This window comes from Gorilla gorilla, chromosome X (genome assembly GCF_029281585.2).
Source record: "Gorilla gorilla gorilla isolate KB3781 chromosome X, NHGRI_mGorGor1-v2.1_pri, whole genome shotgun sequence".
In the NCBI taxonomy this organism is placed as follows: Eukaryota; Metazoa; Chordata; class Mammalia; order Primates; family Hominidae; genus Gorilla; species Gorilla gorilla.
In genome coordinates, this window is record NC_073247.2 from 164,591,536 (window position 1) to 164,618,922 (window position 27,387).

Below are 27,387 nucleotides of genomic sequence, written 5' to 3' on the forward strand. Positions count from 1 at the left end.
ACTGCCACTGCCGCTGCAGCAACCTCTGTCTGGCATCCGGCCCGAAACACCCCTGCCTGCTCTCCGCTTCCTTCTCCACCCCAGCTTGTGGGAAAAGAGGAAGGAGGCCCCGGGAAGAGGCCCAGGCTGCAGCACTGCGTGGCCCAAAGCAGTGCACAGCACAGCTGGGCCCCAGAGGCTGAGGGCCTGCCCTTGCTGCTGTGGGGATTTCCTCCTCGGAGTGAGCAAGCAAGAGAAGTCCCTGCATCTGTTCATTCTCCTCACCTCCCATCCTTCCTAGGCACTGCTCGCCTGGCATCAACTCTTTTTTTTTTTTTTTTTTTTTTTTTGAGATGGAGTCTCACTCTGCTGCCCAGGCTGGAGTGTAGTGATGCGATCTCAGCTCACTGCAACCTCCGCCTCCGAGGTTCAAGCAATTTTCCTACCTCAGCCTCCCGAGTAGCTGGGATTACAGGCACGTGCCACCATGCCTGGTTAATTTTTGTATTTTTAGTAGAGATGGGGTTTCCCCATGTCGGCTAGGCTGGTCTTGAACTCCTGACCTCAGGTGATCCACCCACCTTGGCCTCCCACAATGCTGGGATTACAGGCATGAGCCACCACGTCCGGCCCTGGTATCAACTCTTGAGACTAATCCCTTGGCTGCCCAAGCATACCCCACTCGCACTTCATTTGGGTAAACCACCGTCGGGCTCATCTTTAGCACACAGAAGATACACGTTCATGACAGGAAAATTAGAAATACACAAAGGAGCAAAATATTTTGGTGTATATCTTTACAGATTTTTTCCCCTGTGCATTTTTATGTAAATATATTTTGACTTAGATGACACGATCATACACATCCTGCTTTACGGGCTGCTTTTCACTGAGTGATGTATAGAAACTGTACACAATACAGGTTTATAAAGCATGTTAAATACTACATGTCTCAGTATGATTTGCAATAGCTGCATAGTATTTGCTTGAATGGATAGATTACAATATGTTTAAACATGATTGATGGGCATGTAGATTATTGCCACATTTCACCCCCATACTCAACACTGTGATGACACCTGTTTCATATACATCTTTGTTGTACTCGTGCAATTTCTTCCTTAGGCTACTTGGCTGCGAGGGGAATTACTGGACCAGCGGGCCTGCCCTTAAGCCTTTTGATACATACAGAAACTCATTCTGTCGGGATTCCTGGTTTCCCTTCCCACAAGAGCCACCAGGAAGCCACCTCTGGAGGGGTCCACATTCCATCCTTCAAGGCTGCTTACATCCGTAGCAAGGGTCTTCCTGGCTGTCACTGAGTGGAGGGCCACTCTGCCCTGCTCTCTGTGAAGGGCTGGACAAGGGGAGGGGACGGTGGATCTGGGAGGAGACCTGGGTCCGAGTAGGGGTAGGTGGCTTCAGGCAATCACTCCCTGGTGGGGTGTGCTGGGCTGTCACAGGGTGCCTGGGCTTGGTCCTTGCTGAGGTTGGGGGAGGAGCAGGGCTTGCCTGGGAAGACTTGGGCCTGCAGGTCTGTGCCTGGCTGTGGGAGTTAGGGGAGGGGAGCACCCAGTAGGAGCAGGGCTGGCCTCGACGTGCCGGGCCCTGAGGGAGAAGCAGGGCTTAGCTCGGCGGAAGTTGGAAGGGCATTTCAGGTGGGCGGACCAGCATAAGCCAAGGCACAGGCATTCACTTGGCAGGGCTACCTTCCAGGGACTCCAAGGCACGTGGTCTGCTTGGAGCACAGTGTCGGCATTGGGGGGAAAGAGGCTGGCTCAGGGGACTGGTGATTTTGCTCCCAGTCTTAGAAACAGTGTGGAACCATCAGGTGCTGACTGAGAATTGAAGGCTGATGTCGGCCAAGTGGGATTAGAGACCAATGAGTGTTGCCTGGAGGAGGTGCAGATAAAGGCAGCAGGCCAGGGACCAGGGAGGAGGTCTCAAGGGATCGTGGCCTAGACCAGGGCAAATTGGAGGGAGAAGTCAGCTCTGTAGATGGGATGTAGATTCCAACCTCATTTGCCCACCCCACCCACCCCACCCCGCCCCATTCCATCCCATCCCATCCCATCCCTCCCATCGCACCCCACTACATCCCATCCCATCCCATCCATCCCATCCCATCCCATCCCATCCATCCCATCCCATCCCATGCATCCCATCCCATCCCATCACATCCATCCCATCCCATCCCATCACATCCCATCCCATCCCATCCCATCCATCCCATCCCATCCCATCCATCTCATCCCATCCCATCCCATCCATCCCATCCCATTCCATCCATCCATCCCATCCCATCCATCCCATCCCATCCCATTCATCCCATCCCATCCCATCCATCCCATTTGATCCGTCTATCCCATCCCATCCATCCCATCCATCATATCCCACCCCATCCCACTGCCTGATACTCATCACTTTAAAGGCTCCTTGTCCCAAAGAACTGCCTTACACTTCATCGTGTGGAAAGACTCTACTTTGGCAGAGATTTTTCTGACTCTTTCATATTTATTGCCTCATCAAAAAAGAAATTTCACTTGTGAGACTCAGCCAGGCGTGAGGGAAAGAAGCCCATGCAGAAGCACCAGCCCTGGTCTTTGTCTGGCAATAAACCCGGAGTCTTCTGACTGGAGTCTCAGCTATAAAGACGGGACTGAAGGCAGCATGGCACCTTCTGCAGGGGACGGATGGTGTTCCCACCCAGCCCTGCCCTCCCTTGCCATAGGTCCCTCTGCCTCTGTCATTCTGCATGTGCAAAAGTGTCTGTCTTGACTTTGGAAGTGGCTTATTTGGTCCTGATTTGGCAGGAAACTTCTAGGCAATGTGGCCCTCACGTTTGACAAGGGGTAACTGATGAGTCCTTGTGCCTGGTACTGGGCCTGGGATGGAGTCCACCCCCGAAACTGTGGATGACTGTCACTTGCTTGCCACGCTCATATGTGGAAGCTGGTGGCTACAGTCCCTGAGGCCTTAGAAAGGAGTATGTCTTTGAGGTGCTCAGTGCAAAATAAGTCATACTAGCTAGTACAGCCTAGCAAGGTTAGAAGGAACCTAAAGACGAAAGACTAGGAGGTCCTCCTGCAGGTGAAAAGCTGAGGCCCAGATGAAGTGAGGAACTGTCCCAAGGTCTGTAGTCAGTCAGTGGCACCCAGAGACTCTGCACATGTGCCCTGCCCATGGGGCCACTCCACAGGTTGCTGGGATGGGGACAGTTGGGCCTGTATGGCTCTAGGATCACCTGTGGAGTGAGCTCCACTCAACAGAACTCTAACGTGGCAGCTTTGGTGCAGGGCTGGGCACGCGGGGCTCCCATTTGCAGTGATGAGGTGCCATTCCTGGCACACAGCAGGCTCGGGCTGTCTGGGCTGCTCGTTCAGTGCAGTTTATGGAAGAGCCAGCTCTTGCTGATGTGGCGAATTTGGTTTGCTCTCGTCCCCCTGCCCTGCCCATTTGAGTGTGCCCCTGACCTCCACAGAAACACATCCAGGCCCTGCCAGCTGGCAGCAGTGCTGAGCTGGTCAGACCCTAGCCCTGGAGGGGCCCAGGGGATGAAAGACCCTGGAGAGAAAGGCTCTTCTGCTTTGTGACTATGCCAGCACAACCAGGGCCCTGCTTCCTGTCATGCCCACAAGCCTGAGCCCCCAGCCCCTATTTTGAGGCCCAAGGGTTCGGCTGTGGCCACTCAGGGCTCCCTGCAGCTCTGGGTTGCTCCCAGCCTGGAGATCCAGCTTCATCACCCTGGGCCCTCCTCCGGAGCAAATGGCCCTCGAGACCACCACAGCTCACCCCTCATGGGCACGAGAGGGCAGCACTGGGCTCAAGGGCAGAGAGGCTGAAGGCAGTGTGGCACCGTCTGGGCAGCATGAGCAGCACCGGGCTCAGGGGTAGAGCAGGGCGAGAAGACACAGAGGAAGAGGAAGCAGAGCTCGAGGCAGCTGTGGGCCAGGGCGTAAGGAAGCCTAACTTACCACATTGCCACACTCGCCTGGTCCCTGAGGGCCACTAGGATTTGGCAGTGGGGCCCTGGGCTTTCCCCACTGAAGGTGGAGCCAACCCCTGAAGGAAACAGGGCTGCACACCCCAGATCATTCTTGGCGCTGTTTGAGGACCACCGCGCCTCTCCTAGCAGATGACTTGAGAGCTACTGCTGCTTGGCTCCTTTTCAGGTGGTGCCGGGTACTTATAGGAGCATCGGCGCATTCCATCCTCACAGCAGTCCTGAAAGGTAGAATTTTTTTTTTTAACTATCATTTTACAAATGATGAAACTGAGGCAGCTCAGAGAGGTTAGCTGACCTGCCCAAGGTCTGTCAGAAAACTCCTAAGGGATGAGAAGCAAGGTCCAACCCCAAAGCAGCTGGTACCCCAGCCCATCCCTCTCCACAGGCCATCTGCCTGCCCTGAAGCTGTTCGGCTTTGAATGCACTCTGTCCCACCCTCTGAGTCCACCAGTGCCAGCTGTCTTCCCCACACCCCCCAGCCTGAGCCAGGCTGTTAGCACTCTGTAGGAGGGCTCATGTTCTCCCGTTATCAGTGATCGCTTTGAACAGACAGTCCCTGGCAGCCCCTGAGCTCCACATTCTCTAGGTGAGCAGCCCTGGGCAGGCAGGTGGGTGTGCCGCTGGGCAGCAGCAGGTACAGTGAGTGCTTGCCCCCTGGCTTCTGCCCATACTTAGCACTCCACCAATGCTTGCCACCCCCGATGCACAGAGGGCAGTCTGGATGATCTTGGTGTACCAGGACCCATATGGTCACCTGCAAGACACTACAAATGCATGAAGTGACAGCATTTGCTTACCTTTATCCCCAGAAGCCCTGCTGAATCAACTGAGAAGAGAGCTGTGGAGCAATCATCATGAGTATCTCAGCTCTTGGAGGCCGCACCAAAGGTGAGGCCCGGGCTCCCTGGTGTCCCAGGCTCTGTTTGGGGCTGTTTTCTTCCAAGCCTGCCCCTACAGGCCGCAAGCACTGTCCCTACAGGCCGCAAGCACTGTCCCAGCAGCAAAGGGAGAGCAGCATACTGGGAGAACTGGAAAGGAGGTCGAGGGTCCTGGGGCTGCATTCCTCTTCTGAGGCGGTTGGCTTTTACCACCACAGGGAAGCCTCTGCCACCAGGCGAGGAGGAGCGCAATAACGTTCTCAAGCAGATGAAAGTGCGAACCACGCTGAAGGGGGACAAGAGCTGGATTACCAAGCAGGATGAATCGGAGGGTCGCACCATGTAAGGCAAGGAGGCGGGGAGGGACCGCAGCAACGTGGGGGCGCGCAATCTGTGGGGGACCGACCATACCTGGGGATGCGAAGGGGCTTCCACCATTCAGAGCTCCGCCAGGCCATGTAGAGGGCAGAGGATGGGAAAGGCTATCCAGCAATGTCACAGGGTGGGAGAGCCCCTGGGTGCCTGGGAAGGAGAATGTGTGGCAGAAATGGCAGGACTTGCTGGGCAGCCTCTAGGATGGAGGCCACAGGATGGCAGGTGACAGGGAGTCTCGGAGCCAATCCTTCAGGATGCCTCTTTCCCCCAGAGAGCTGCCCTCAGGCCGGAGTCGCGCCACATCCTTTTCATCAGCTGGGGAGGTTCCGAAGCCTAGGTAAGAGGTGGTGCTCAGGTGGCTGGTGGGTCAGCCCCAGGGACTCTCCTGCAGCTTGGGGCCAGCCCTCAACAGGGAGGGGTGGGCAGTACACAGGGGACAGGGATGCAGCCCCAGCCAAGGGTCTGCAATAAGTAATTTGAAATCTGCAGGAAGGAGGGACTTCTCCACTGCACCTTCCTTTTGGGAAGGGGAGTGTAGGAGTCACTTGGTCCAGGCCCTTGGCCTTGCTGTGTGGCTGTGGGGCAGCTGACTTCCCTGCTGGGCCTCCGTGGCTCCAGCTGTTAACTGGGCTTGAAATTGTCTTTAAGAAGAAGACAACCTCCCACCCATTCCCTGCAGGGAGTGATATTGCCTCTGAGATGCTTTGGGCAGCTTCCAGAGTCACAGTGACTCACTCCTGCAGGTCACCCTGACTGCTTGAGTGTACTTGGGACTCAGCATGCCTGTAGAGAGGCACGAGTTTGCTCTGACTGTCTCCCAGGTTTACCGTGACATATTTTGTCAGCTGACCAAGGAGAACTGGCTTCTCTCTCTTTTGGGGACTTTTCCATAACAGTGTCTAGGGGGGCTCTGAAGCGTAGGCACACCCTGCTGGCCTCTGGAGGAACTGCTCCTGACAGAGAAAGGGAACTGAAATTCAGGCTCGCTCCTTGCTCCAAACAGCCGGCAGGCGGCTTCTCAGGGGGTGGTAGAGGCAGTGGCGGCCTCTGGAAGGGAGGGCCTCAAGTTTACAGCCAGTACACAGGGCTACCTTTAGTAACTACGGTCTCTCTGTCACCCCTCGATGACTCAGCGCCCACTACCTGCCAGGTCCCATGCTGGGCACAGAGGATGCAGGAGTGGTCAAGACAAAGGCCCTGTCTTCGGGCAACTGACGTCCCAGCAGGGCACTCAGGCAGGACCCTAGTAAACAGTTCAATACAAAAACGAGAACCCCCAAGTGTGCCTGCAACATGGCCACCTCTGGGAGGCTGTCCCCTGTTAGGGATGGAGATTGTGGGGTTGGAGACTACTGGGGCTCTGTGTTGCCCTTGACCCAAACCCCGATGCTCCAGCCCAGATCCCCTCCACTGCAGGACAGAAGGGTCTACCCTGACCCCTTGACTCCTCCCCTAACGCTGAGGAGGACTTTTTGCAGGGGCCCCTTACTCCTGCCCGGAGGCCAGAACTTCCAGGCTGACCACCCCTGGCTGTCAGCTCCCTGCCTGCTCGTCTTGGCTGCCCCCTGAGTTATCTGAGCCCCCTCAGTTGCTGCCAAGCAGGAGGTCCCAAGCACCCAGAGCCTAATGTTTCCCAGCCACTGAACAAGCCCTGGCCGTGCCCTCTCGTCTCAAACTTCCACCAAGACTTGGGGTGTGGGCATGCAAGGAGCTGGAGCAAAGAGGGCCCCGAAGGACAGGAAGGGGGACAGCTGGCTTTGGCTGGCTGCTGCCTGGGCTCTCCCCTTCAAGCCCTCATGCACCTTCCTGGTGGAGGCTGTTGAGGGAGATCAGGTCAGACCCCGGGCTGAGGGGAAGCCTCTGGCTCTGACTGGGGAGCCTCCAGCTTGCACTGGTTCAGCCCCAAGCACAGAGGACGGGAGGGCTGTCAGCTGAGAGGAGCGCTCTGTCGGCGCAGCACTGGGAACTGGCTGGCCAAGGAGAAGCTGGACTTTGGAGAGGCCATCAAGCTGCCTTCCTAGGCACCTGCCATGAGGAGTCACCTGGGGCACTTTTCCTGGGGGAGCATGAGGGAAATAGGCAGAGCATAGCGGGCACCTGATCAGGGGCACAGGGGGCTGGCACCCCTCATTTCTGCTGTACTGGGACACCTGGAGCACTTGCCAGCCAATCTTATTTGCTATAGTTAAGGGCAGGATAAAGTAGGATGACCTCAGCCCTCCAGCAAGCCTCGCTTCACTCCACCCCTTCTTCTCTTCGGCAGGCCTCCGAGCACAAGGGCTCCCACTGGCTACATCATCCGGTAAGTGACCGCAGGACTCTGCCGGCCTTCCTGTGCCCACTCACACCAACCCCTGACTTCTTACCCCTCCAGTCCCTCCAGGGAGCTCACCAGCATCTCCTGGGCTCTCTTTTAGGGGAGTGTTCACCAAGCCCATAGACAGCTCTTCCCAGCCCCAGCAGCAGTTCCCCAAGGCCAATGGGACTCCAAAAAGGTATGTCCATGGGGTGTTGGCCAGTCGGCCAGTGGGGAGGTGTGAGGGCCTGGTCTGGGCTCCTGGCAGAGACAGTGCTCTGCCTATCAGGACTGTGGGGCCTTGGAGGTGCCAGCTTTCATCCTGGGTAGGGCAGGATCCTGGAGAGCAGGGTGGGGTGACCAGAGGAGATGGGTTGGGGTGGGACTGGTGGTCCCAAGTGGATGTGTGGGTCTCTGGGAGGTCCTGGGCCACTAACAGTGTCCTTGTCCTGGGGTCAGTCCTGACTAGGCCTGGCTAATGGGACAGAGAGGTGCAGGAGTTTGGGAGGGGCTAGGTGTAGAGTCCCCCTAGCCTGGCAGTGGGCACCCTTGACTTGACTTGCTGATGGCATTGAGAAGGCTGAAGTTGCATGCAATTCAAGCATCTTGGCATCAGACATTGCCTGGGACTCCGTCAGACTGGAAAGGCCAAGGGGACCCAGAAACAGGAAGCAAAGACACAGGCAAGAGCCCGCTGGGCTGTTCCCTGAAGCTCAGTGGGGTTTGCCTATGCAGCAGGGGCTGCCCTGCTCTGAGTGGCGCAGTTCTGGGTGTCTGTCAGGGCCAAAAGCAAAGAGGAAAGGCTCCCAGGCAGCTCCTGGTCCACCTTTCATGTGTCCACTGGGCTCTGTGGCCAAATCTGGAGGCAGGAGGGAGCCTGCAGGTAGACACATGGAACCTTCTCCTCTCTAGTGCTGCCAGTCTGGTGAGAACAGCTAACACTGGTCCTCCCCGCCCCTCCTCCTCTGGCTACAAGATGACCACTGAAGATTACAAGAAGCTGTGAGTATGCAACGCCAGGCTCAGCGTGGTTCCCTCCTCCAAGGAACAAGTCCAAACTCTGGGTCCACTGAAGGCAGCTGGCTACTTGCCTCCGAGCACAGCCCGGGAAGTCCCGCCTGCCTGACACTCCCTGCCAGTTGCAGCTGTGGCCTGGAGCCCACCAGAGGGTAACAAGCCCCAGAAAACTGGATGGCTGTGCACATTGCACGTCTGATCCGAGGCAGAGCAGAGACTGCAGGAAGCTTGTAGGAGGGGCCCCACGGATCTGGGGAAAGGGTCATGGGTCGTGAGGCTGCTGCTGGCTGGCTGTGCTTCCTGGGCTTGGCCCTGCACCCGGCCGAGCGTCAGGTGCTCTGCCTGGCTGCACTGGGCTGGGGGCCTGGGGATCCTCAGGGTGCTGCTGTCAGTCTGAGCATTGTGTGCCTAAATCTGAGCTGCTTCTTGGATAGAAACCTTTGGGTTTTCCCTTAGTGCTCCCCTTGGGGTCCCTTTCAAAGCCCCGCACCCCCCACTGCATGCTCAGGGAGGAGGGTTCTCTGGACAGAGGTGTGAATTGTGTCTCTAGTTCCCAGGGGACCACATCTTTCCGTTGTTTGTCCCTTGCCTCCATCATCCAGGGTTGGGGAGCTGCTGGGTAACCTTTCTGGGGAAGGGGAGAGGCTCGAACAGGGAGGGAGGGGAGAGCTGGCTCTCAAGGAGGAACAAGTGGCATGAACTAAGGCCCAAAGGCAGAGATATTGACTTGCCTTGTCATTGTTGTTGAAAGCCAAGAAGCCAAGCTGCTGAGGGTGGCAGCCTATGACAGGAAAGCGCCTCTCCCCTCTCTTAGGGCACCCTACAATGTCAGGCGCAGTTCTACATCAGGGGACACCGAGGAGGAGGAGGAAGTGGTGCCTTTCTCCTCAGATGAACAGAAACGGAGGTAATGGAATGGTGCCTTTTGGGCATCCCGGGGGGCAGGGCAGGAGCCTGAGTCTTCGAAGACTGCTGGAATGAATTGTACTGGTTGGGGTGACAAAATGCACAACACGTAGGCCATCAGCGGTAGCCCACGGAGCATGAGAATAGGTGTCATTCTCTGAGTGCCAGAACCACCCACTCAGTGTTGGGCCAGCTGAGGGGCCCTTGAGAACCTTCTGTGGGGTAGAACCTAGGTAATGTGGGTCCAGGGAAAAGCCTCATGTGGAGGCTCTTCAGGGCTCTAAATCGGTTTGTTAGAAAGGGCCCTGAGACAGTTGAACAAAAATATTCAGGGAGAAGCCACCTGCACAGTGCCCTCTATCTGCATGATCTGCATGCCTTGGGGGCAGGGTTTGACTCCACAGTTCTGAATGCCCCTGGACCCCAAACTGAGCCCCAGGCATGCACAGCAGTGGGAGTGTGCCCCATGCTGCTGAAATTCTACCCTAGTCTCTGCGCCAAGCTGCCCTCGTCCACACAGGCCAGCAAAGTTCCATGGACCCTTGCCCCTCCTCAGTCCTCTGTCCATGGGGACTGACCACACACCACCCAGTGCTGGTGAACTATGACAGGAAGGGTTTGTTAAGCACCTTTTGTATGCCTTCGGCTTGGGGCCTGTACAGCAGTTGGGCCCTGAGGAAATAAAGCCCTCCCCTCCCTGGGCTCAGCCAGCCACCAGGTCCATATCTGCTGACCCATCTGTGGCGCAGGAATCAGAGCAAAGCCCCATTGCCAAAGGCCCTGGCAGATTGGCTATCCTCAGGGAATAGTTCACAGTGGCAGGGGCCCCCAGGCCTGGGTGGAGCAAGGAAAAGAGCCAGAAGCTAGGAGTTGCCTAGCATTGAATGCCAGCTCTGCCACCTGCTAGGTGAGTGCTCTTGGGCAAATAATGAAAGCTTCTTGGACTCAGTTTCCTCATCTGTAAATCACAGAGGATACTAGCGTCTACTTTCCTGGATTGAGAAGAGCAATAAGCCAATGCGAGGATGTTGGCATCCGGCGCAGAGCCGGGCACATGCCACATGCTCCATAAACGTGGGCTGCCCTTCCTTCAGTTTCTACATTTCCTTTGAATAGTCCTTGGAGCAGGTGCAAATCTGGTTTCTCTCACCCCTTTCCTCCCTGGGGTGGCCCTAAGTCACCCCGAGTCCATCCCAGGCTAGGCTGGCAGAGCATGTCCAGCTTGGCACCCATCAGATGCTCTCCCACCCCGTGTCACCCCAGGTCAGAGGCTGCAAGCAGTGTTCTGAGGAGGACAGCTCCCCGGGAACACTCCTACGTCCTGTCAGCGGCCAAGAAGAGCACTGGGTGAGTTGCCACCAACTGGCTCCAGGCTCTAGGACAGCTCTCCTCTCCTCAGAGCTCCAGCCTTCTCTGGCTGATGAAAGGGTGGGTGGAGAGATCACCCCCAAGGGCCTTCCTAGCTGAGCCTTCTCAGATTCTCAGATGTACTTTCTAGAAAATGGAGAGGTCTGGCGGCTACCACCAGGGACAGTGAAGTGCCGGGAATGGAGAGGGCCCAGGACCCTCTGAGGTAGAGCGGTCTTGATGTCACCTGCCCACGGGCTCTGCCCAAAGCATTGCCTTTCTGCTTCCTTTCCAGCAGTTCTACCCAGGAGACACAGGCACCGTTTATCGCGAAGAGGTAAGTGTCATCAAGGGACACCTTGGAGGCCTGTTACTGGCCACAGGAAGCCCTTCCGTCAGCAGGGGTGTAGTGTGGGAGCTGTGGAGAGGGGATGTGGATGTGGGGGACTACTGTCCCTGAGCAGGGGGAGTTGTGAGGGCCTGGGGGCTTCTGTCCGGAGGCCTGGCAAGCACCTGGGTGGCTGTGGTAGCATATGTGGTCAAGCTCTTCCATTTGCCAATGGCTAATGGGGCTGGGCCCCTGACCCAAGATGGAGCATTTCCAAGGCCCTCTGGGAGTTGTTCCCCTGCCCCTGTTGCTTGCCTGGTGCCTTGCCTTCCGCTCTCATCCAGGATCAAAACCTGGGCCATCAGGAGAACTTCCCCTGGGAGGTGACTGTGACATTGGAGATGGGCCCTAAAGGGTGAACAGGGCTTAACAGGGAATGATCAGAACGTCGGGACACTCCAGCTGAGTGAGGGAGGGGTGTCACCATTAGTTGAGACAGGGCACCTTCTGGAGGAGGAAAATATTCCGGGGAAAGCAGGAAAGAAACTTCTGGAAACTTGAATTTGAGGGACTTCCAGTTGAGTGGACAGGGAAGGCCTCTCTCTGTGCTGAGGTGGCTAGCTGGGGACTGCAAACCCAAGAGAAGACAGCATGCCAACTGCTCCAGGCAGAGGGCCCCAGTGCACAGGCCCGGGGTGGGACTAGCTTGCTGTGTTGGAAGACCAGGAAGTTGGCAGGAATACAGAGAGCAGGGATGGTGGCAGCACAAAGGAAGTGACAGAGAACGGGGGGCAGGGAGGGGGTTCTTCCTGGCTGCATTTGGTTCCTGTGGTTTCTGTAACGCAGTACCAAAAACTGAGTGGCTTAAAACATCAGAAAGGGATTCTCTCCCGGTTCTGGAGACCAGAAGTCTAGATCAAGGTGTTAGCAGGGTGGGTTCCTTCTGGAGGCTTTGAGGGAGAAACCATCCCAGGCCACTCTCCTGGCTTCTGCTGGTGGTTGGTGATCCTTGGCGTTCCTCGGCTTGTACCTGCATCACTCCAGTCTGTGCCTCTGTCTTCACATGGCCTTCTCTTCTCTGTGTGTCTGTGTCCAGATTTCCCTCTTCTTACAAGGACAGCGGTCATTGGATTTAGGACCCATCCTACTCCAGTATGACCTCATCTTACCTGATTACATCTGCAAAGACCCTATTTCCAAATAAGGTTACAGTCACAGGTTCCAGGGGACATGAATTTTGGGGGGACACTATTCAACCCAGTATGCTGTCCTTATCCTGAGCTGCAGTCACTGAACCCCCAGCCTGGGCCACCTCTTGGCCGTGATCCTGAAGGGTTGGGTCAGTTAGACGCCACTGGAAGCATGTTCTTTGAGGCCTCCAAGCTCCAGGGCAGCCAAGAAGACCACGAGCGCCATTTCTCTTCTTGCTCAAAGGGTGGAGGTGGTGGAAGAGGACGGGCCTTCTGAGAAGAGCCAGGACCCACCTGCTCTGGCAAGATCCACTCCTGGCTCAAACAGGTAATCCATTGCGCTCATCTCTGCCTGGGGCTGGTGGCTGCCATACCTGCCACTCAGTCACTGAGGAACCTCAGTCAGGGCACCTCCATGCTGGGCTTCGAGATCAGTGTCCCCATGTGCCCAGTGACAAGATGCGACAAAGAAATCAGTAAGAGCCCATCTGGCTGGATGTCCCGGGGCTGAAAGGAGCAAAACAGTCCAGCCTCCTGGGAGAGAGCACCTGGCTCTGGTCTGTTGAGTACGTATCTGTGTCACCTTAACCCTTGCACCACTGAGCCTGGTGGCAACTTGAACACCCCAAGAAAAAGTACCATCCTTGGGGTTTGAGAGGGCCAGCCACCATGGCAGTAGCCTGCCATTGTCAGACTTGCTCCTTGCACTCCAATAAGTTAGCCACATTCAGCATGCCCAGGGAGGAGGCTCTGACATCTCCAGAGCCTCTCACAGCCACCTTCTTTGCCAGTGCGGATGGAGGCAGGACCAAAGTGTCTCGGGCAATTTGGATCGAGTGCCTGCCAAGTATGCCTAGCCCCGCTAGGAGCCAGGAGCTCAGGTGGGTGCCGAGAGCTGACTTTGGCTTGTGAGTGGATGTGATGGCTTCCCGCCAGCCTGGCTGGCTGGTTCTGCCAGCCCCAGGCAGAGAGGGTCTGGCAGTGGGGTGATGGGGCAAGGACAGGCTGAGCACTGGTGATCTCACTCCAGGAAGGGCCGTGATTTGTCCTGATTTCTGATCCCTGAGAATCTGGGCAGATAATGGTGCTCTCTTGTCTGTGGACAACTAATACCTTCTTGTACTTTGTGCAGAATGGTGCTAAGTCCTGCAGGGAGAGCCACCACCTGCTGTTGCTGCTGTTTAAAGTGCCTGCCTGGATTGAGACCTTTGCTCAAATCTAGGTCTCCTAAGAGCTGCATCTCTGTAGCACCCTTGGAAGACCCCTGCATCCAGAAGGGGAGAGGGCCTGTCCCTACCGGTCACTTCCCAGGCCCCCAAGGGCTGTTCAGGCTCTCGTAATACCATAGCAATCCCCCATTTTGAGCTCCACAGCCATTTATAGACAGGTGACCACTGTCCTCAGGGTTACTTCCTCAGTCTGGGAGGGAGATAGAAATGCTGGCAGAGGGAGCCAGGAGCATGAGGCCAGCTCCCTCCATGGCCCCAGGCAGCAGACTGCCAGGGTGCTCCTCCTTTTCACTCTCTCCCTCTCTTGATCTTCTCTGGTTGTCTGACTCTCCCCATAAGAACTTTGGTCCATAGAAGATGTGGAAAGGAAGATTTGAGAATTCTTTACAAGGCAATATCTAGGGCAGAGCTCCCCAGTCTTTTTGGCACCAGGGATTGGTTTCGTGAAAGACACTTTTTCCACGGGACGGAGCAGGGGATGGTTTCAGGATGAAACTGTTCCACCTTAGATCATCAAGCACTGGATTCTCATAAGGAGCGCACAATCTAGATCTCTCACATGTGCAGTTCACAATACGGTTCGCGCTCTCATGAGAATCTGCTGATCTGACAGGAGGCGGAGCTAAGGCAGTAATGATCTCTAGCTTACCTCCTACTGTGCAGCCTGATTCCCAGCAGACCACAGACTGGTACTGATCCTCAGGCTGGGGTTGGGGACCCCTGATCTAGGGGACTTGGCAATTGAGGGATATGGGGGCAAAGGCTGCCACAACAAAGTATTGTACCACACCCTGGGGGGCTTAAACCACAGAAATGTATCATCTCCCACTTCTGGAGGCTAGAAGTGTGAGATCAAGGTGACGGCAAGGTTGGTTCCTCTTGAGTCTCTCTCCTTGGCTGGTAGACTCCATCTTCTCCCTGGGCCCTTATATGCTCATCCCTGTCTGTGTGTGCCTGCGTCCTAATCACTTCTCTTATTTTGAGACAGAGTCTCACTCTGTCGCCCAGGCTGGAGTGCAGTGGCACAGTCACCACTCACTGCAGCCTCGACTTCCCAGGCTCAAGAGAGCCTCCAGCCTTAGCCTCCTGAGTAGCTGGGGCTACAGTCACAGGCCACCATACCCAGCTAGTTTTTTTTTTTAACTTTTGTAGAGACAGGGTTTCACCATGTTGCCCAGGCTGGTCTGGAACTCTAGGACTCAAATGATCCTCCTGCCTTAGCCTCCCAAAGTGCTGGGATTGCAGGCATGAGCCACCGCGCCCAGACCCTAATCACTTCTTATAAGGACATTGGTCCAACTGGATTAGGGCCCGCCCTAACAACTGGATTTTAACTGAATCACTTCTTTAAAGGCCCCATCTCCAAATGCAGTAACATTCTGAGGTCATGGGGGTTCAGGTGCCTTTCTGTTTGTTCGTTTGTTTGTTTTGTTTGTTTTTGAGATGGAGTCTCGCTCTGTCGCCCAGGCTCGAGTACAGTGGTGTGATCTCGGCTCACCGCAGCCTCCGCCTCCCGGGTTCAAGCGATTCTTCTGCCTCAGCCTCCCGAGTAGCTGGGATTACAGGTGCACGCGACCACGCCCGGCTAATTTTTGTATTTTTAGTAGAGATGGGTTTCACCATATTGGCCAGGCTGGTCTCAAACTCCTGACCTTGTGATCTGCCCACCTCAGCCTCCCAAAGTGCTGGGATTACAGGCGTGAGCCACCGCGCTTGGCCTCAGGTGCCTTTTAGAAGATAATATGGGAGGCTGGGCATGGTGGCTCATGCCTGTAATCCCAGCACTTTGTGAGGCCAAGGCAGGAGGATGGCTTGAAGCCAGGAGTTTGAGACCAACCTAGGTAACATAGCAAGACCCCATCTCTACAAATAAATAAATAAATAAATAAATAAAAATTAAAAATTAGTTGGGAGCATTGATGTACACCTGTAGTCCCAGCTACTTGGGAGGCTGAGGTGGGAGGACTGCCTGAGCCCAGGAGTTTGAGGCTGCAATGAGCTGTGACTGCACCCTTACACTCTAGCCTGGGTGACAGAGCAAGACCCTGTCTCTAAAACAAGAAAAAAAAGAGAGAAAGAATGGAGGAGAATTAGATTGTGCTGTATTATAGATTTAAAAGGCACTTTGACATTTATTCCACAAAATTCCTTTCGATGTTTAATCCCCATCATGTGGTTGTCATTGCAAGGTGGCTTTTTAAGTTTGCTCAGGCTGCCATAACAAATAAAGGCTAGAGATTTAGGGTCCGGGGCAAGCTCCCAACAGGAGGCTCAGCTTGATGCTTCTGATAGTTCTTTCCTCCAATTCTGGTCACTCAATATTTGGAGCTCACCCAGGCAGCTTCCAGGAAAGCTGCTGGCTGATCCTGACCCTGGAGGGCTGTCTTCTCTGACCCTACCACATTAGGTGCTGCACTGGACCAACCAGCCACCATCAGTACTCCCAGGCCCAGCTCCTATGTGCCTGGTGTCTGAGAAGCCCAGCCCGTGAGGAGCAATGACTCATTCAAACTCAGGGTCCTGCAGCACTTCAGAAAAGGCTGGTTTGTGGCAGAATGGAAGAGGAGAATGTCACAGCCTTGTCCCCAGGCACAGACCTATCCAGGCTACCCTCTCCCCACCCCCTGCCCTGCCCTGTTTCCCTTAGCTACAGTGCAAAGGTCAGCTCCTCATAACTCTTGCCCCCCTTGCAACCTGAACCCAGTTTAGGGACCCTCTCTTGGAGAAACTGGTTCTACACGTGCACCCCTTCTCGACCCCCAGGCCTGGCTGCTTTACCCGAAGCACTGGTCAAGCTTGCCTCACCTGACCAGGGCATGGCCTCCTGGGTCCCGGTCCTAGGCTCTGCCCAGCATGCTGCCTGGCAGAGCATCTGGGGAGCAGGGAGTAGGAGCACAGCTTCTGGCACAGGACAAAACCCTGGCTTTGCATCAGACTGACTGTGTGACCTTGAGCAAGTCTCTTCATCTCTCCATGCATCAGTTTCCCCGTGGATAAAATAGGGAGAGCAGTAATAGCTACTTCCCAAGGCTGTCCCAAATGCTAAATGAGATAGTGCACCTGAAGTACTTACCACAGTGCCTGGATGCTGGTATCCTCTACCAGTCATAGGTGTGCTGAGCTGCAGGGCCCTTATTCAAATACAGGAAGAGATCAATATCTCCACTTGCTGGCATTTGAGGGAAATGCGGCCAAAGGCAGTGAAAAGGAGGTATCCCCTCGCCCCACATCCCCGCCTCCTCGCTCTTTGGCAGGATGAGTCACACACTGTTTGACACAGGCCACAGTTGGTCGCATTCCCACAGGTGGCTGTGATCAGTTTTGGGCTTCAGGCTTCAGCAGATGCCTGCCTCTCTTCCTTGGGTGCCTTCCAAGGGTGTGCAGCCTTCCAGCGTGGTCCTGGACTTCAGCTTGGACTGGAGCTGTCTGTGGTTGAGAGTCTGGGGAGATGGTGGGGTAGCGGGATGTGGGGGAGGAGAGACCCTTGTATTAGTTTACTGGAGCTGCTGTAACAAGGTACCAGAAACTGAGTGGCTTAAAACCACACGCATTTATCCTCTCACAATTCTGGAGGCTGGAAGTCTGAGATCAAGGTGTCGGAAGGGCCATGCTCCCTCCAAAGGCTCTGGGGGAAAATCTGTTCCGTACCTTTCTCTTACCTTTTGTTGCCTGCAATCCTTGGTGTTTCCTGGCTTGCGCCCGCCTCACTCCCATCTTGGCCTCTGTCTTCGCGCAGCCGTCTTCCCTCTGTGTCTGCCCACATTGCCCTAGTCTGACATCAGTCACTGGAGCAGGCTGGGGTGACACTTTGTTCCCATTTCCTCTGTGACAGAGCCAGAAACGCCAGTGAGAAAATATGTTGTGCTTGCCTGTGACATCCCTGTTCCCTGGCACCACCTGATTTAAATGAGGCAGCCAGGGGTTTTATACTGTCATCATAAATGACATCATCCTCAACAACGATGTCATCGTCGTTATCACGAGAGGAGATGGGGAGAAGTCAGAGCTGTCTGTGTGTCTAGGGCCCCTCCTAGCTTTCATGATGGGAGAGGCCTTGTCCTTGGTAGCCCTTCCATTTCCCTCTGGTCACTTTGAGCGCTCCAGGCCCTGGCCAGGGTGGAAGTGGAGGGACAGAGATGAGCAGCCCGCTGACCCAGCCCTCCATGGCTCATTCCTTGCTTTCACCTTGGCCACTCCAACCCCTACCCCTCCTGGGACCCCTGAGTGGCCTCTTTAAAGTGCCAGTCTGAACCTATAAACCCCCCACCTCCACTTCAAGCCCATCCTGCATCTTCCCTTTGCCATACCAGATCTAGTCTGTACATTCAGGACCCCTGCCAGCCTCTACCTCCTCCTCCTCCCCCGATCTCCCTTCAGCTGGCCTGGGTCAGGCTATGCCTCCATGAAGCTTGTCCACTGCTCCCATGGCTAAACCTGTTCTGGGCCCTGCAGCACAGCAAGGTCAGTTTCCATGCCTCTCTGCCCCTGCCTGACCCTGCTGGGCCCAGAGCTTCACCAGGGCAGGCCTGGGGCTCAGGCTTGTCTGCACTTCCAGTGCCCAGGGACAATCAAAGGCAGGAGTGACTGCAATGTGGCTTGGAATTAGGCTTTGCTTCATGGACCTAAGGAGGTCTGGTTTGGGGTGAAGGGTCCACCCCCAGAAAGCCTGGGAGCTCTATATTCTCTCTGGCCCTGGCCACACCATGGCCAAGCCTGCTGGGCGTCATGCCTTGCAGTACGGCCAGAGAATGCATCAGACTTGGAGGGATGTGTGTCCGGGGTGGCCTGTGGTCACCTGGGGGAGGGCTCTGAGCGTGGCTGGCAAGAGGAAAGCTCAAAGGGGCCCTTTGTCCTCATCCCCGAGTCTGCGACATCCCCTCCCACTGGTTTTCATTCCGTATTTGGTCTGTGGGTTTTCTCAGTCTCTCATACCCCTCAGTCCCCACCAGTCCATGAATGCAGAACTACCCCTGGCCTCACAAATGGCCACTTTGGATACCCTGGTGGGGTCACAGGCTGGGGTTGCCCCTGCAAATTGTTGGTAGAAGCACGGGTTGGGAGGTTTCATTTCTACCCAGAAGGGCCCTTGCTGTGCCTGAGGGAGGGCTGGGCTCAGGTCAGGGGTGGGAGACTGGGGAAGGGGCCTACAGGTCAGTGGCCCGAGCTCAGCTGCAGCACCAACAAGGCTCAAGGCCAAGGAGGAGATGAGAGCACATCAAAAGGGGGCAGTGGGTCTGGGCGGCCCACCGCACTCACCAGCCCAAGAAGGGGGAGACTTTTCTCACCTGCAACCCACTGGGTCTCTCCTTTGGCCCACAGCTCAAGAGGTGAGGAAATTGTCCGCCTGCAGATCCTGACACCCAGGGCAGGACTCCGCCTGGTGGCCCCAGACCTGGAAGGCATGAGGTATGGGGGTCCTGCTGCTGTCCTGGCTCCCTGGACACCATTCTAGAGATGGAAGCAGCAGCCTCAGGTGGCAAATGATGAGGCCTAGGGCCGGCTCTGCCACTGTAGGGCCAACAGGTTGATGGGAGGCATGGTCGACCTGGGTTGTCTGCCCCATCTCATTCTTTCACTCAGAAAACCATTATGGAGCAAGCGCTTAGTCTGTGTAAGGGCACAGGCCCGACCCTGGGACACAGTAGTGAACAGGACCCCCTGGCCGGAATTGCCATCTGCCTGGTGGGGGAGGCAGACGCCGACATGAGCATGAATGAGGTCAGCCAGAGATGCTGTGTGCCAGGATCCCCTGGGAAGTGACAGCTCAACCCTGCCAATTGCTGAAGATGGGACCAGTCAGCCGTGCTGGGGATGTTGGTGGGGGTGGGAGGAGGATTGGGTCTAAGGAGCCCGTGAAGGCCACTGAGGCCATTGCCCTGCCTGTGTGAGAGGGCCACTGGGAATAGAGCGGGGTCACTGGGTCAGAGTCCACAGCTCTCCATGCCACTAGGCTCTGCTGGGGAGGGGTGGGTCAAGGAGGCCACAACCAGCAGGGAGCACGAGGGGCTCAGCCTCTGCCCTGGGGTGGGGGTCAGACAGCCAGGTGACATGCAGGCAGGATTCAGGGGCTGGGGTGGAGGCTAGGAGAGATCCGAGCAGGGAGACTGGGCCCCTACCTTGTGAAGGCCAGAGACTGGGGAGAGAAGCGGGAGTGTACACTGAAGGTCATCCCTTAATCCCTGGGGTGGCAGGAACTTCGAGCAGAGGCCTCTCAACAGTGTGGTGGGTGGGAGTGCTTGGGGAGGGCTTCCTGGAGGAAGTGACATCCAAGATGAGTCCTGAGCGATCTCTAGGTCCCTTTACCCTCCTCCTTGGCTCCTCCCACTTTAATTCTGCCCCCAAGGCACCAAGTCCTGTCCACTTTATTTTAGAGATGTTTCCATCCCTATTGCTCTGCCCCTGGCCCAGGCCTCCACTGCTACTCACCCAGTTGTCTGCGACCGTTTCCTACTGTCCCATCCCTGGACTCCCTTCCACATCTACCTGGGTGATGTTTCCAAAGGGCAGAAGTAGTTATGCCAGCCCCCTGCAGAAAGCCCTGCAAAGCCCCTCCCACTATGCTCTGCAGCCTGAACTCAGTACCTGGCCCCACCTGCAGGCTCCTCCCTCCCTGGGCCTTTCTCTGTGCAGGCTGGAGGCTCTGCCTGAGATGCCCTTTCCCCTCTTCATCTTTCCGTTCCACCTCAAATGTCCTCTCTTCTGGGTCATCTCCTTCTCCTGAGTTTCTTCCCCAGGCAGCATCTGAGGGCTTGTTGATTCTGCATGGCAGCATCCATTCTGCATGGATGTAGATACAATCACTATGCCCATTTTACAGATTAAGAAACTGAGACCCTGAATGGTTAAGTAACTTGCTCAAGGTCACATGGTCCAGAGCAGGCAGATCTGCTCAGCCTGCCCTACTCCCACCTTCCACCTTCTGCACCATAGCTCATTGTACTAGTTGGGGCAGGGAGCAGGGGGACAGAGAGGGGTGATGGAAAGACTTGGCATTTGCTGAGTGAACTCATTTGACGAGTTTATTCGTAGGCATTGAAGTCAAAATTTCCAGGAGGGAGGTATTTTAAGGTTTGTGATTGAGGTTTGAGAGAGTGATTAGGGCTCAAGAGATTTCCACATTATATGCAGACAGAATAGAGCTGAAATCATAAGCGTAAACTAGCTTTACATGGGGCTCATGGTGAGCCAATGGAAGCTGGGCACCGACCTCAGTATGCAGGTGGCAGCCACCTGGCCAGCCCTCCTGGGGACAGCTGGGTGAGGGCAGTCTCTTCTCGCCATGTTGAGAGTGGGCCTCCTGAGGGCCAGTTGGGAGTTAGTGGGTGTGCAGGCCAGTATAGAGGAGAGGCAGGAACAAGTGGAGATTGCTGCTTCAAGGGTGGCAGTTGACACCTTGGGAGGGGAGGAGACAGCCCAGCAAGTGGTGGAGCACGCCAAGGGGAGGAGAAAAAGGCGGAGACCAGGAAGGTGTGTGGCCAGGGAGGTAGGCAGCTGGTGTTGACAGGATCAAGGGAGGAGGGGTGGTGAGAAGGCTGGAGTGGCCCACTGGGTCAGCAGTACTGAATGGTGGTTTGAAATAATGATGGGACTGTCTCTCCTGGATTTGACAACATGGGGCTCCCTGAGGACCTGAAGGAGAACAGAAGGGGGCTTAAATTAGGAGATTAGGATCAGTCTTACACCATACAGGGATATAGTCCAGAACTCTGAAGTCAGACTGCCTGGATTCAAATCCCAGCTACTCCTCTTATTACCTGTGAAATTTGGGGCAAATCACAGGGGCTTTGTGTGCCTCCGTTTGCTCATCTGAAAGATGGGCATGGGTGATAACAGTGCCCATATCCTGGGGTTGATTTGCAGAGTTAATGCATATAAAGTCACGAGAACAGGCTCAAATGCTCAATCAACAGTAGCTATTGCCAGGCGCAGTGGCTCACACCTGTAATCCCAGCACAGTAGCTATAAAACAACAACAACAAAAAACAAAAAACAGTAGCTATTAGTAATGAAGTTTTGAGAATTGGCCAATCTGTCAATCAGCAGGGTTTGTTTTTGATTTTGTTTTTTAAGACAGCATCTTGCTGTGTGTGCCCAGGCTCAAGTGCAGTGGTGCCATCACAGCTCACTGCAGCCTCAACCTTCCAGGTTCAACCTCCCAAGTAGCTGGGACCACAGGCACACACCACCACTCCTGACTAACTTTCAAAAATATTTTTGTGGAGATGGAGTCTAGCTGTGTTTCTTAGGCTGGTCTTGAACTCCTGGCTCAAGTGATCCTCTTGCCTCGGCCTCTCAAAATGCTGGGTTATAGGCGTGAGCCACTGCACCCGGCCCAGTAGCAGGTTTTAAGCTCCGTGGAGACAGCTGGCGTTTGAGGATGAGGTAACAGCCCACACCTGAGTGTGAATGGCTGCTGCATGGTTAACTTCCATTTCTCTCCTCCATAGGTCTTCCCCAGGCAACAAAGACAAGGAGGCACCCTGCTCCAGAGAGCTCCAGAGGGACCTGGCTGGTGAGGAGGCTTTCAGGGGCCCCAACACAGACGCTGCAAGGTAACTCAGTGCAGGAAGCAGACACTTCATTCCCAGAACACGGAGCCCACATACACCCAGCTGAAGGACTTCCATGGCCTCCGGTGCAATGTCAATGGATGCAGCTGGGGCCAGGAAGGTCCTGTTCTCACTGTTCCCCCAGTACCTGGGGTACTGCAGGTCTTTAATGAACATCTGTTGAAAGAAAGAAAGAATGAATGAATGAGGCCTGGAGGGAGGTAGGCCCCTGCCATGATTCCTCAGGGAGCCAGTTAGAGAGCAGGACCAAACTCCAGGGCAGGCTATCCCCAGCTCCTGGCCTGTGCTGAGTTCCTTCCATTCCCCTGAAGCTTCCACACTCACTGTGCTTTTACTGCAGGACAAAGCAGCCCTGCCAATGGCCAGGGCAAAGCAAGGCCACCAAGCTGGCAGTCTGGGAGAGTCAGTGACCAAAGTATGTGGGCCCCCATAGAGCATGTAGCGGAGACTTTCAGGATGACCCGTGGACTAAGGGAGACATTGTGGCAAGGGGTGAGGGGTCCAGGACGGGAAGTTGGAGCCATAGCGGTGGATGATGAGTCCAGATGGGATGATTGTCCCCAGTCGCTGTACAGCCAGACCAGTGCCAAATGTGTCTGGTGAGCAGTGGCTGCAGGCTGGGCATTTCTTCAGTGAGAACCTGGTAGCCAGTTACAGCTAAGAACCCACACACCCGTCTTCTCAGTGTGGATCCCTGGAGCCCCTAGCTGGAACCCTGAGCCCTGGAAATGAGGAAAGGAATCCCTCTATGGCTTATTACCAGCCCCAGATGTGTTGCCCCTTGCTCTGTTGGCAATCAGCTCCCGCCCCCACCAACGAACTAACCTCCTCCTGACTTTCCACCTTGCTCCCAACCAACCCATCAGGTTTGGAAAAAATACAGAAATACTTCCTGTTAGAGTCAACTTGGGCTTGGCTCAGCTCTGGTCACAGCAGCACAGAGTAGCAGCCAAAGGCCTGTGCTTCTGGTCTTGAGGCCCACTCTCATGGCATCTGGGTTAGATGAGATCAAAACGCAACTAGAGTCAGCAAATACTCCACTTCTCATAACAGGTCAAGTGCACAGTTGAGTGATGGCAATGTGGGATCCGGAGCCACGGGCTCCCCGCCTGAAGGCTTGGCTGCAGTAGACATCGGCTCCGAGAGAGGAAGGTGAGCTGCCCGGGGGAGGCAGGTTCTCTCACGCCCCTGGTGACAGACCAGGGTCAAGCTGCCAGGCTGCTTGGGCTGTTGTGGGTGGGGCACTGGTCATTTCCTATGGCTCCTGTTTACTGCTTCTCCCACACTCCCACCTTCCACCACATCCTGTGTCCTTGGGCTTTCCACTTTTTGGAATCTTGTTCATTTTTCTGATCCCTGCCACTGGCCCTCAAGCTCCTCCAGAGTAGGCACTAGGCCCACTCACAGCTGGAGGCCCAGCCCTCACATGGTGCTGGTCTTGGGCTGGTCAAATGAACGTGTAGGGAATACATGAAGGGACAAATTAATGAGTGAATGACTGAATGATGGAAGAGTCGGCACCTTCTTACTTCTCGGTTAAGCTCTGAGGACCAGCTAGGAGGCCCTTTGCTCCTGCTTTCTCCCTTCTCTCCTTTTCCTGCCCCATCCCTACCCCAGCCAGCTCTGCTCTGAGGTTCAGGGAGAGGAAAAGCAGTAGCCCTGGAGAGACCAGCGTGTCCAGCTGGGCTGTGGCTTCTTGGACCTGGAGGGAGTCAGGGGCCACTTTCTCAGGTGATTTGCAGAGTGGCAAGGTCCCTCTTGTCCCTAAGTGGTTCCAAACCAAGCCTGAATCATCCTTGGGGCAAAGGCTAGGTATGCAGATGTTGGCATAAATAGTTTAGCTCCAAACTATGCTAGAGTCCTTCTGGTTCAGAGCAGATGGCTAGGGAGGAGTGGCAAAGCCAGTGTCTGCAAAGAGCTACAACCGCAAGATATCATCTGCCTCCTGCATCCTACTGCAGTCTGGCCAAGGAGGGAATCCTGTGGGGAAGGCCCCGCTGATGCTTTCCTACTTCCCTCAGCACACCCAGGGCCCCTTTCCCTCACTAACTTCAATAGTTTGCAATTCATGCCGTGGAACCAGAGCCCGAATTCTAAATCCAGGCCCACAAGTCAACACAGGAAGGGGACAGCAGGTCCTGGCCTCTGAAACCACTGTCTCCGAGCAGGTCCAAGGAGAGGCCACCAGAGACTCTGTTCTTTGAGGTGCCACTAATGGGGAGGACTCCGCTAGAGCCCTGTCCATGCAGCCTGCATCTTTTTGCCATCTGCAGAGGCATTGGAGGGATATTTTTAAAAATAAGCTAGATCACATTTCTCCCCTGCTAAAACCTTCTAGTGGCTCTCCATTTTCCTTAGAATGAAGTCCAAACCCTTTCCCATGGCCCACTGGGTCCTGCATGGCAGAATCTTTGGCCTTCTATCCAGTCGGGGCTCCTGCTACTCTCCCCACAGTGGTGCAGCTTGACTGGCTCTGCTGATGGCTGTCGCGGAAGAGACTTCTGGTCTACTGTGATTGGGTGGCTCTTGTCTCCTCCATGTCACCCCGCCTGCTTATACACCCTCATAACATGAAGCCTGTGCTGTCCACTGTTTCCTTAAAATGAAACCAAGCCTCAAAGTTACTTGTAAAGTCACCTGAAGAATCTTCTAGATTTTCATGAATTTTAACCCAGTCTTTTACAGTTGTCTTACCTATATAGTTGTCCCTAGGTATCTGTGGGGGATTGGTTCCAGAACCTTACTCATATACCAAAATCCATGCATGTTGAAGTCCCTGATATAAAATGGTGTAGCATTTGCATGTAACCTATGCACATCCTCCTGTACCCTTTAAAGCATCTCTAGATTATTATAATACCTCATACAATGTAAGTGGTATGTAAATAGTTGTTATACTGTATTGTTTAGGGAATGATGACAAAAAAAAGCCTGTACATGGTCAGTACAGATGCAGCCATCCTATTTTAATTATTTTTCCCACATCTCATCTCATCTTCTCCTCTCCTCTCCTTTTTCAGACAGGGCCTTGCTCTGTCACCAGGGCTGGAGTGCAGTGCTGTGATCACAGCTCACAGCAGCCTCAACCTCTGGGGCTCAAGGGATCCTCCCACATCAGCCTCCCAAGTAGCTGGGACTACAGGCGTGGACCACCACGCCTGGCTAACTTTTGTATTTTTGGTAGAGACGAGGTTTTACCAGGTTGCCCAGGCTGGTTTGGAACTCCTGGGCTCAAGCAGTCCACTGACCTCAGCCTCCCAAAGTGCCGGGATTACAGGCATGAGCCACTGTACCTGGTCCCAAATATTTTCAATCTGAAGTTGGTTGAATCCACAGATGTGGAACCCACAACATAGAGGGCTGACCACACTTAGTTTGACTATAATTTTCAACAAACTCCTCTATTGTTTTTCCTTTTTTTTTTTGAGACAGACTCTTGCTCTGTCCCCCAGGCTGGAGTGCACTTGTGCGATCTCAGCTCACTGCAAGCTCCGCCTCCTGAGTTCATGCCATTGTCCTGCCTCAGCCTCCCAAGTAGCTGGGAATACAGGCGCCCGCCACCACGCCCGGCTAATTTTTTGTATTTTTTAGTAGAGACGGGGTTTCACCGTGTTAGCCAGGATGGTCTCGATCTCCTGACCTCGTGATCCGCCCGTCTCGGCCTCCCAAAGTGCTGAGATTACAGGCGTGAGCCATCGCGCCCGGCCTTGTTTTTCCAAAGGAAAGGTTGTTTCTCATGGAAACAACCACTCTCCTTTTCCATTCATTTTCATGGATTTACTTAATCATTGAACTTAGTGATTCTTCCCCATTAGTGGCAGCTCAAAGAACTGAGTTGCTGCCCCAGGGGCCTTTCCTTGGATCTGCTCAGAGACATTGGTTTCAGAGGCCAGGGTCTGCTGTCCCCTTCTTGTGCAAATACAACTGGCATAAAGAGGTCTGGGACCAAACAAGAGCACCTCTTAGTGAGTGTGCTGGTTAGTGGAGGGCACGGGCTTGTATAGGCAGTGATTGTTCAGCATGCCGTGAGCATCAGTCTGCCTGGTTTACAGAGACACAGAGAATGTGACTCCACCCTGAGAACGTTGGGTAAGACATTCCCCACTAAATCCATATTGAGTGGGTGAATACAGGTGGACTGGGAAGGGGCACTGCTTCTATAAACAGCCACTGGGCCCTGTGGTAACAGGAACACATTAGCACATGTTATGGCCCAGGCATTATTCAAAGTACTTGGCATCTATGAACTCATTTACTTTTCTCAGAATACTTACGAGACAGACATGATTAGCATCCCTATTTCATTGATGGTAAAACTGAGGCCCAGAAAAAAAGGTCAGGTAACATGCCCAATGTCACACAGCTGGGAGATAGCAAAGCCATGATTTGCAACGCCAGAGGGCAACCACTATGCCACAGAGCCCCAGGTGTCAGGCTGCCTTGAGATATAAATATTGTTCCTCAAGCATCCATTTGAGCAGCTTCTTGGTCCTCATCATCTGTGGGGGGCAGGATCCACTCTCTCGGGAGAGGGTGACATACAGACACAAAGTCCTGAACCTGGACCAGGTTTGGCCTCCTTTCACAGGCTGTGTGCAGCTGCTAGCTTTGCCTCTTTCCTGGAAGACCAGGATGGGCACAGTGCCAACTCTCAGTCCTGCAAGCCTAGACCAGCAGCCATCAGGTAAGGTTAGGGCCACTGCCCTAGTGCCCTATCCCATTGCCAGACACAGCCTTTGGGGCCCAGCCTCAGCTGCAGCACCCCAGGATCTCCCTCGAACTTCTCAGCTCCATGCCACTTTCACATCAGGTGATCACAACAAGACAGGGAACTCCAGGGGGAGCCCTGACCAGGGGCAGTGGAAGAAGAGGGATGGGTGATATGTCTGCTCACCCAGAGAGCCCAGCACCAACCTACATGGACCCAGGCTGAGGTGGCAGAGAGGAGGGCATCGGAAGGCAGAGCCTGGGAAGAGATCCTGCTAGGAGGTCTCAGAGAACCTCTGCTGTAGGGACTACAGCCAGGTTTAGCAAGCAGGAGTCAGGGAGAAGATTCCCAGGGGCAGCCAGCATTAGAGGGCTCAGTTCCTAGAAGCACATGACCGGTGGCTGGGATGGGCAAAAATGGCTCCTGGGGCACAAAGGTACAATGGGAAGAAGCTGTGCATTCCCATGCTGTAAGCGTCTGCCCTGTTTCACCCACCAATCCACCAGTGGGCATGGCCACTTTACTGTGGGTGTGTGGAGCATTTGGCAAGTCCTAGTA

General features: G+C 54.8%; 1 protein-coding gene across 9 annotated transcripts in view; it reads left to right on the forward strand.

Annotated features, from left to right (window-relative positions):
- Positions 1 to 27,387, forward strand: part of ZNF185 (zinc finger protein 185 with LIM domain) — a 75,554-nt gene that overhangs the window by 11,718 nt on the left and 36,449 nt on the right. For 2 of the 9 annotated variants that reach the window (XM_063703277.1, XM_055375619.2), the window contains exons 2-15: positions 4,795 to 4,873; positions 5,082 to 5,205; positions 5,510 to 5,575; positions 7,502 to 7,540; positions 7,656 to 7,733; positions 8,447 to 8,536; positions 9,366 to 9,458; positions 10,721 to 10,804; positions 11,100 to 11,141; positions 12,567 to 12,650; positions 13,114 to 13,203; positions 18,871 to 18,957; positions 21,999 to 22,103; positions 23,175 to 23,273. In XM_063703277.1, coding sequence (XP_063559347.1) covers positions 4,840 to 4,873; positions 5,082 to 5,205; positions 5,510 to 5,575; positions 7,502 to 7,540; positions 7,656 to 7,733; positions 8,447 to 8,536; positions 9,366 to 9,458; positions 10,721 to 10,804; positions 11,100 to 11,141; positions 12,567 to 12,650; positions 13,114 to 13,203; positions 18,871 to 18,957; positions 21,999 to 22,103; positions 23,175 to 23,273 — 1,115 coding nt within the window. In that variant the 5' untranslated portion in view covers positions 4,795 to 4,839. The remainder of the gene's footprint in view (positions 1 to 4,794; positions 4,874 to 5,081; positions 5,206 to 5,509; positions 5,576 to 7,501; positions 7,541 to 7,655; positions 7,734 to 8,446; positions 8,537 to 9,365; positions 9,459 to 10,720; positions 10,805 to 11,099; positions 11,142 to 12,566; positions 12,651 to 13,113; positions 13,204 to 18,870; positions 18,958 to 21,998; positions 22,104 to 23,174; positions 23,274 to 27,387) is intronic. The other 7 variants (XM_055375617.2, XM_019019227.4, XM_055375620.2 and 4 more) reach the window with 5 other exon arrangements.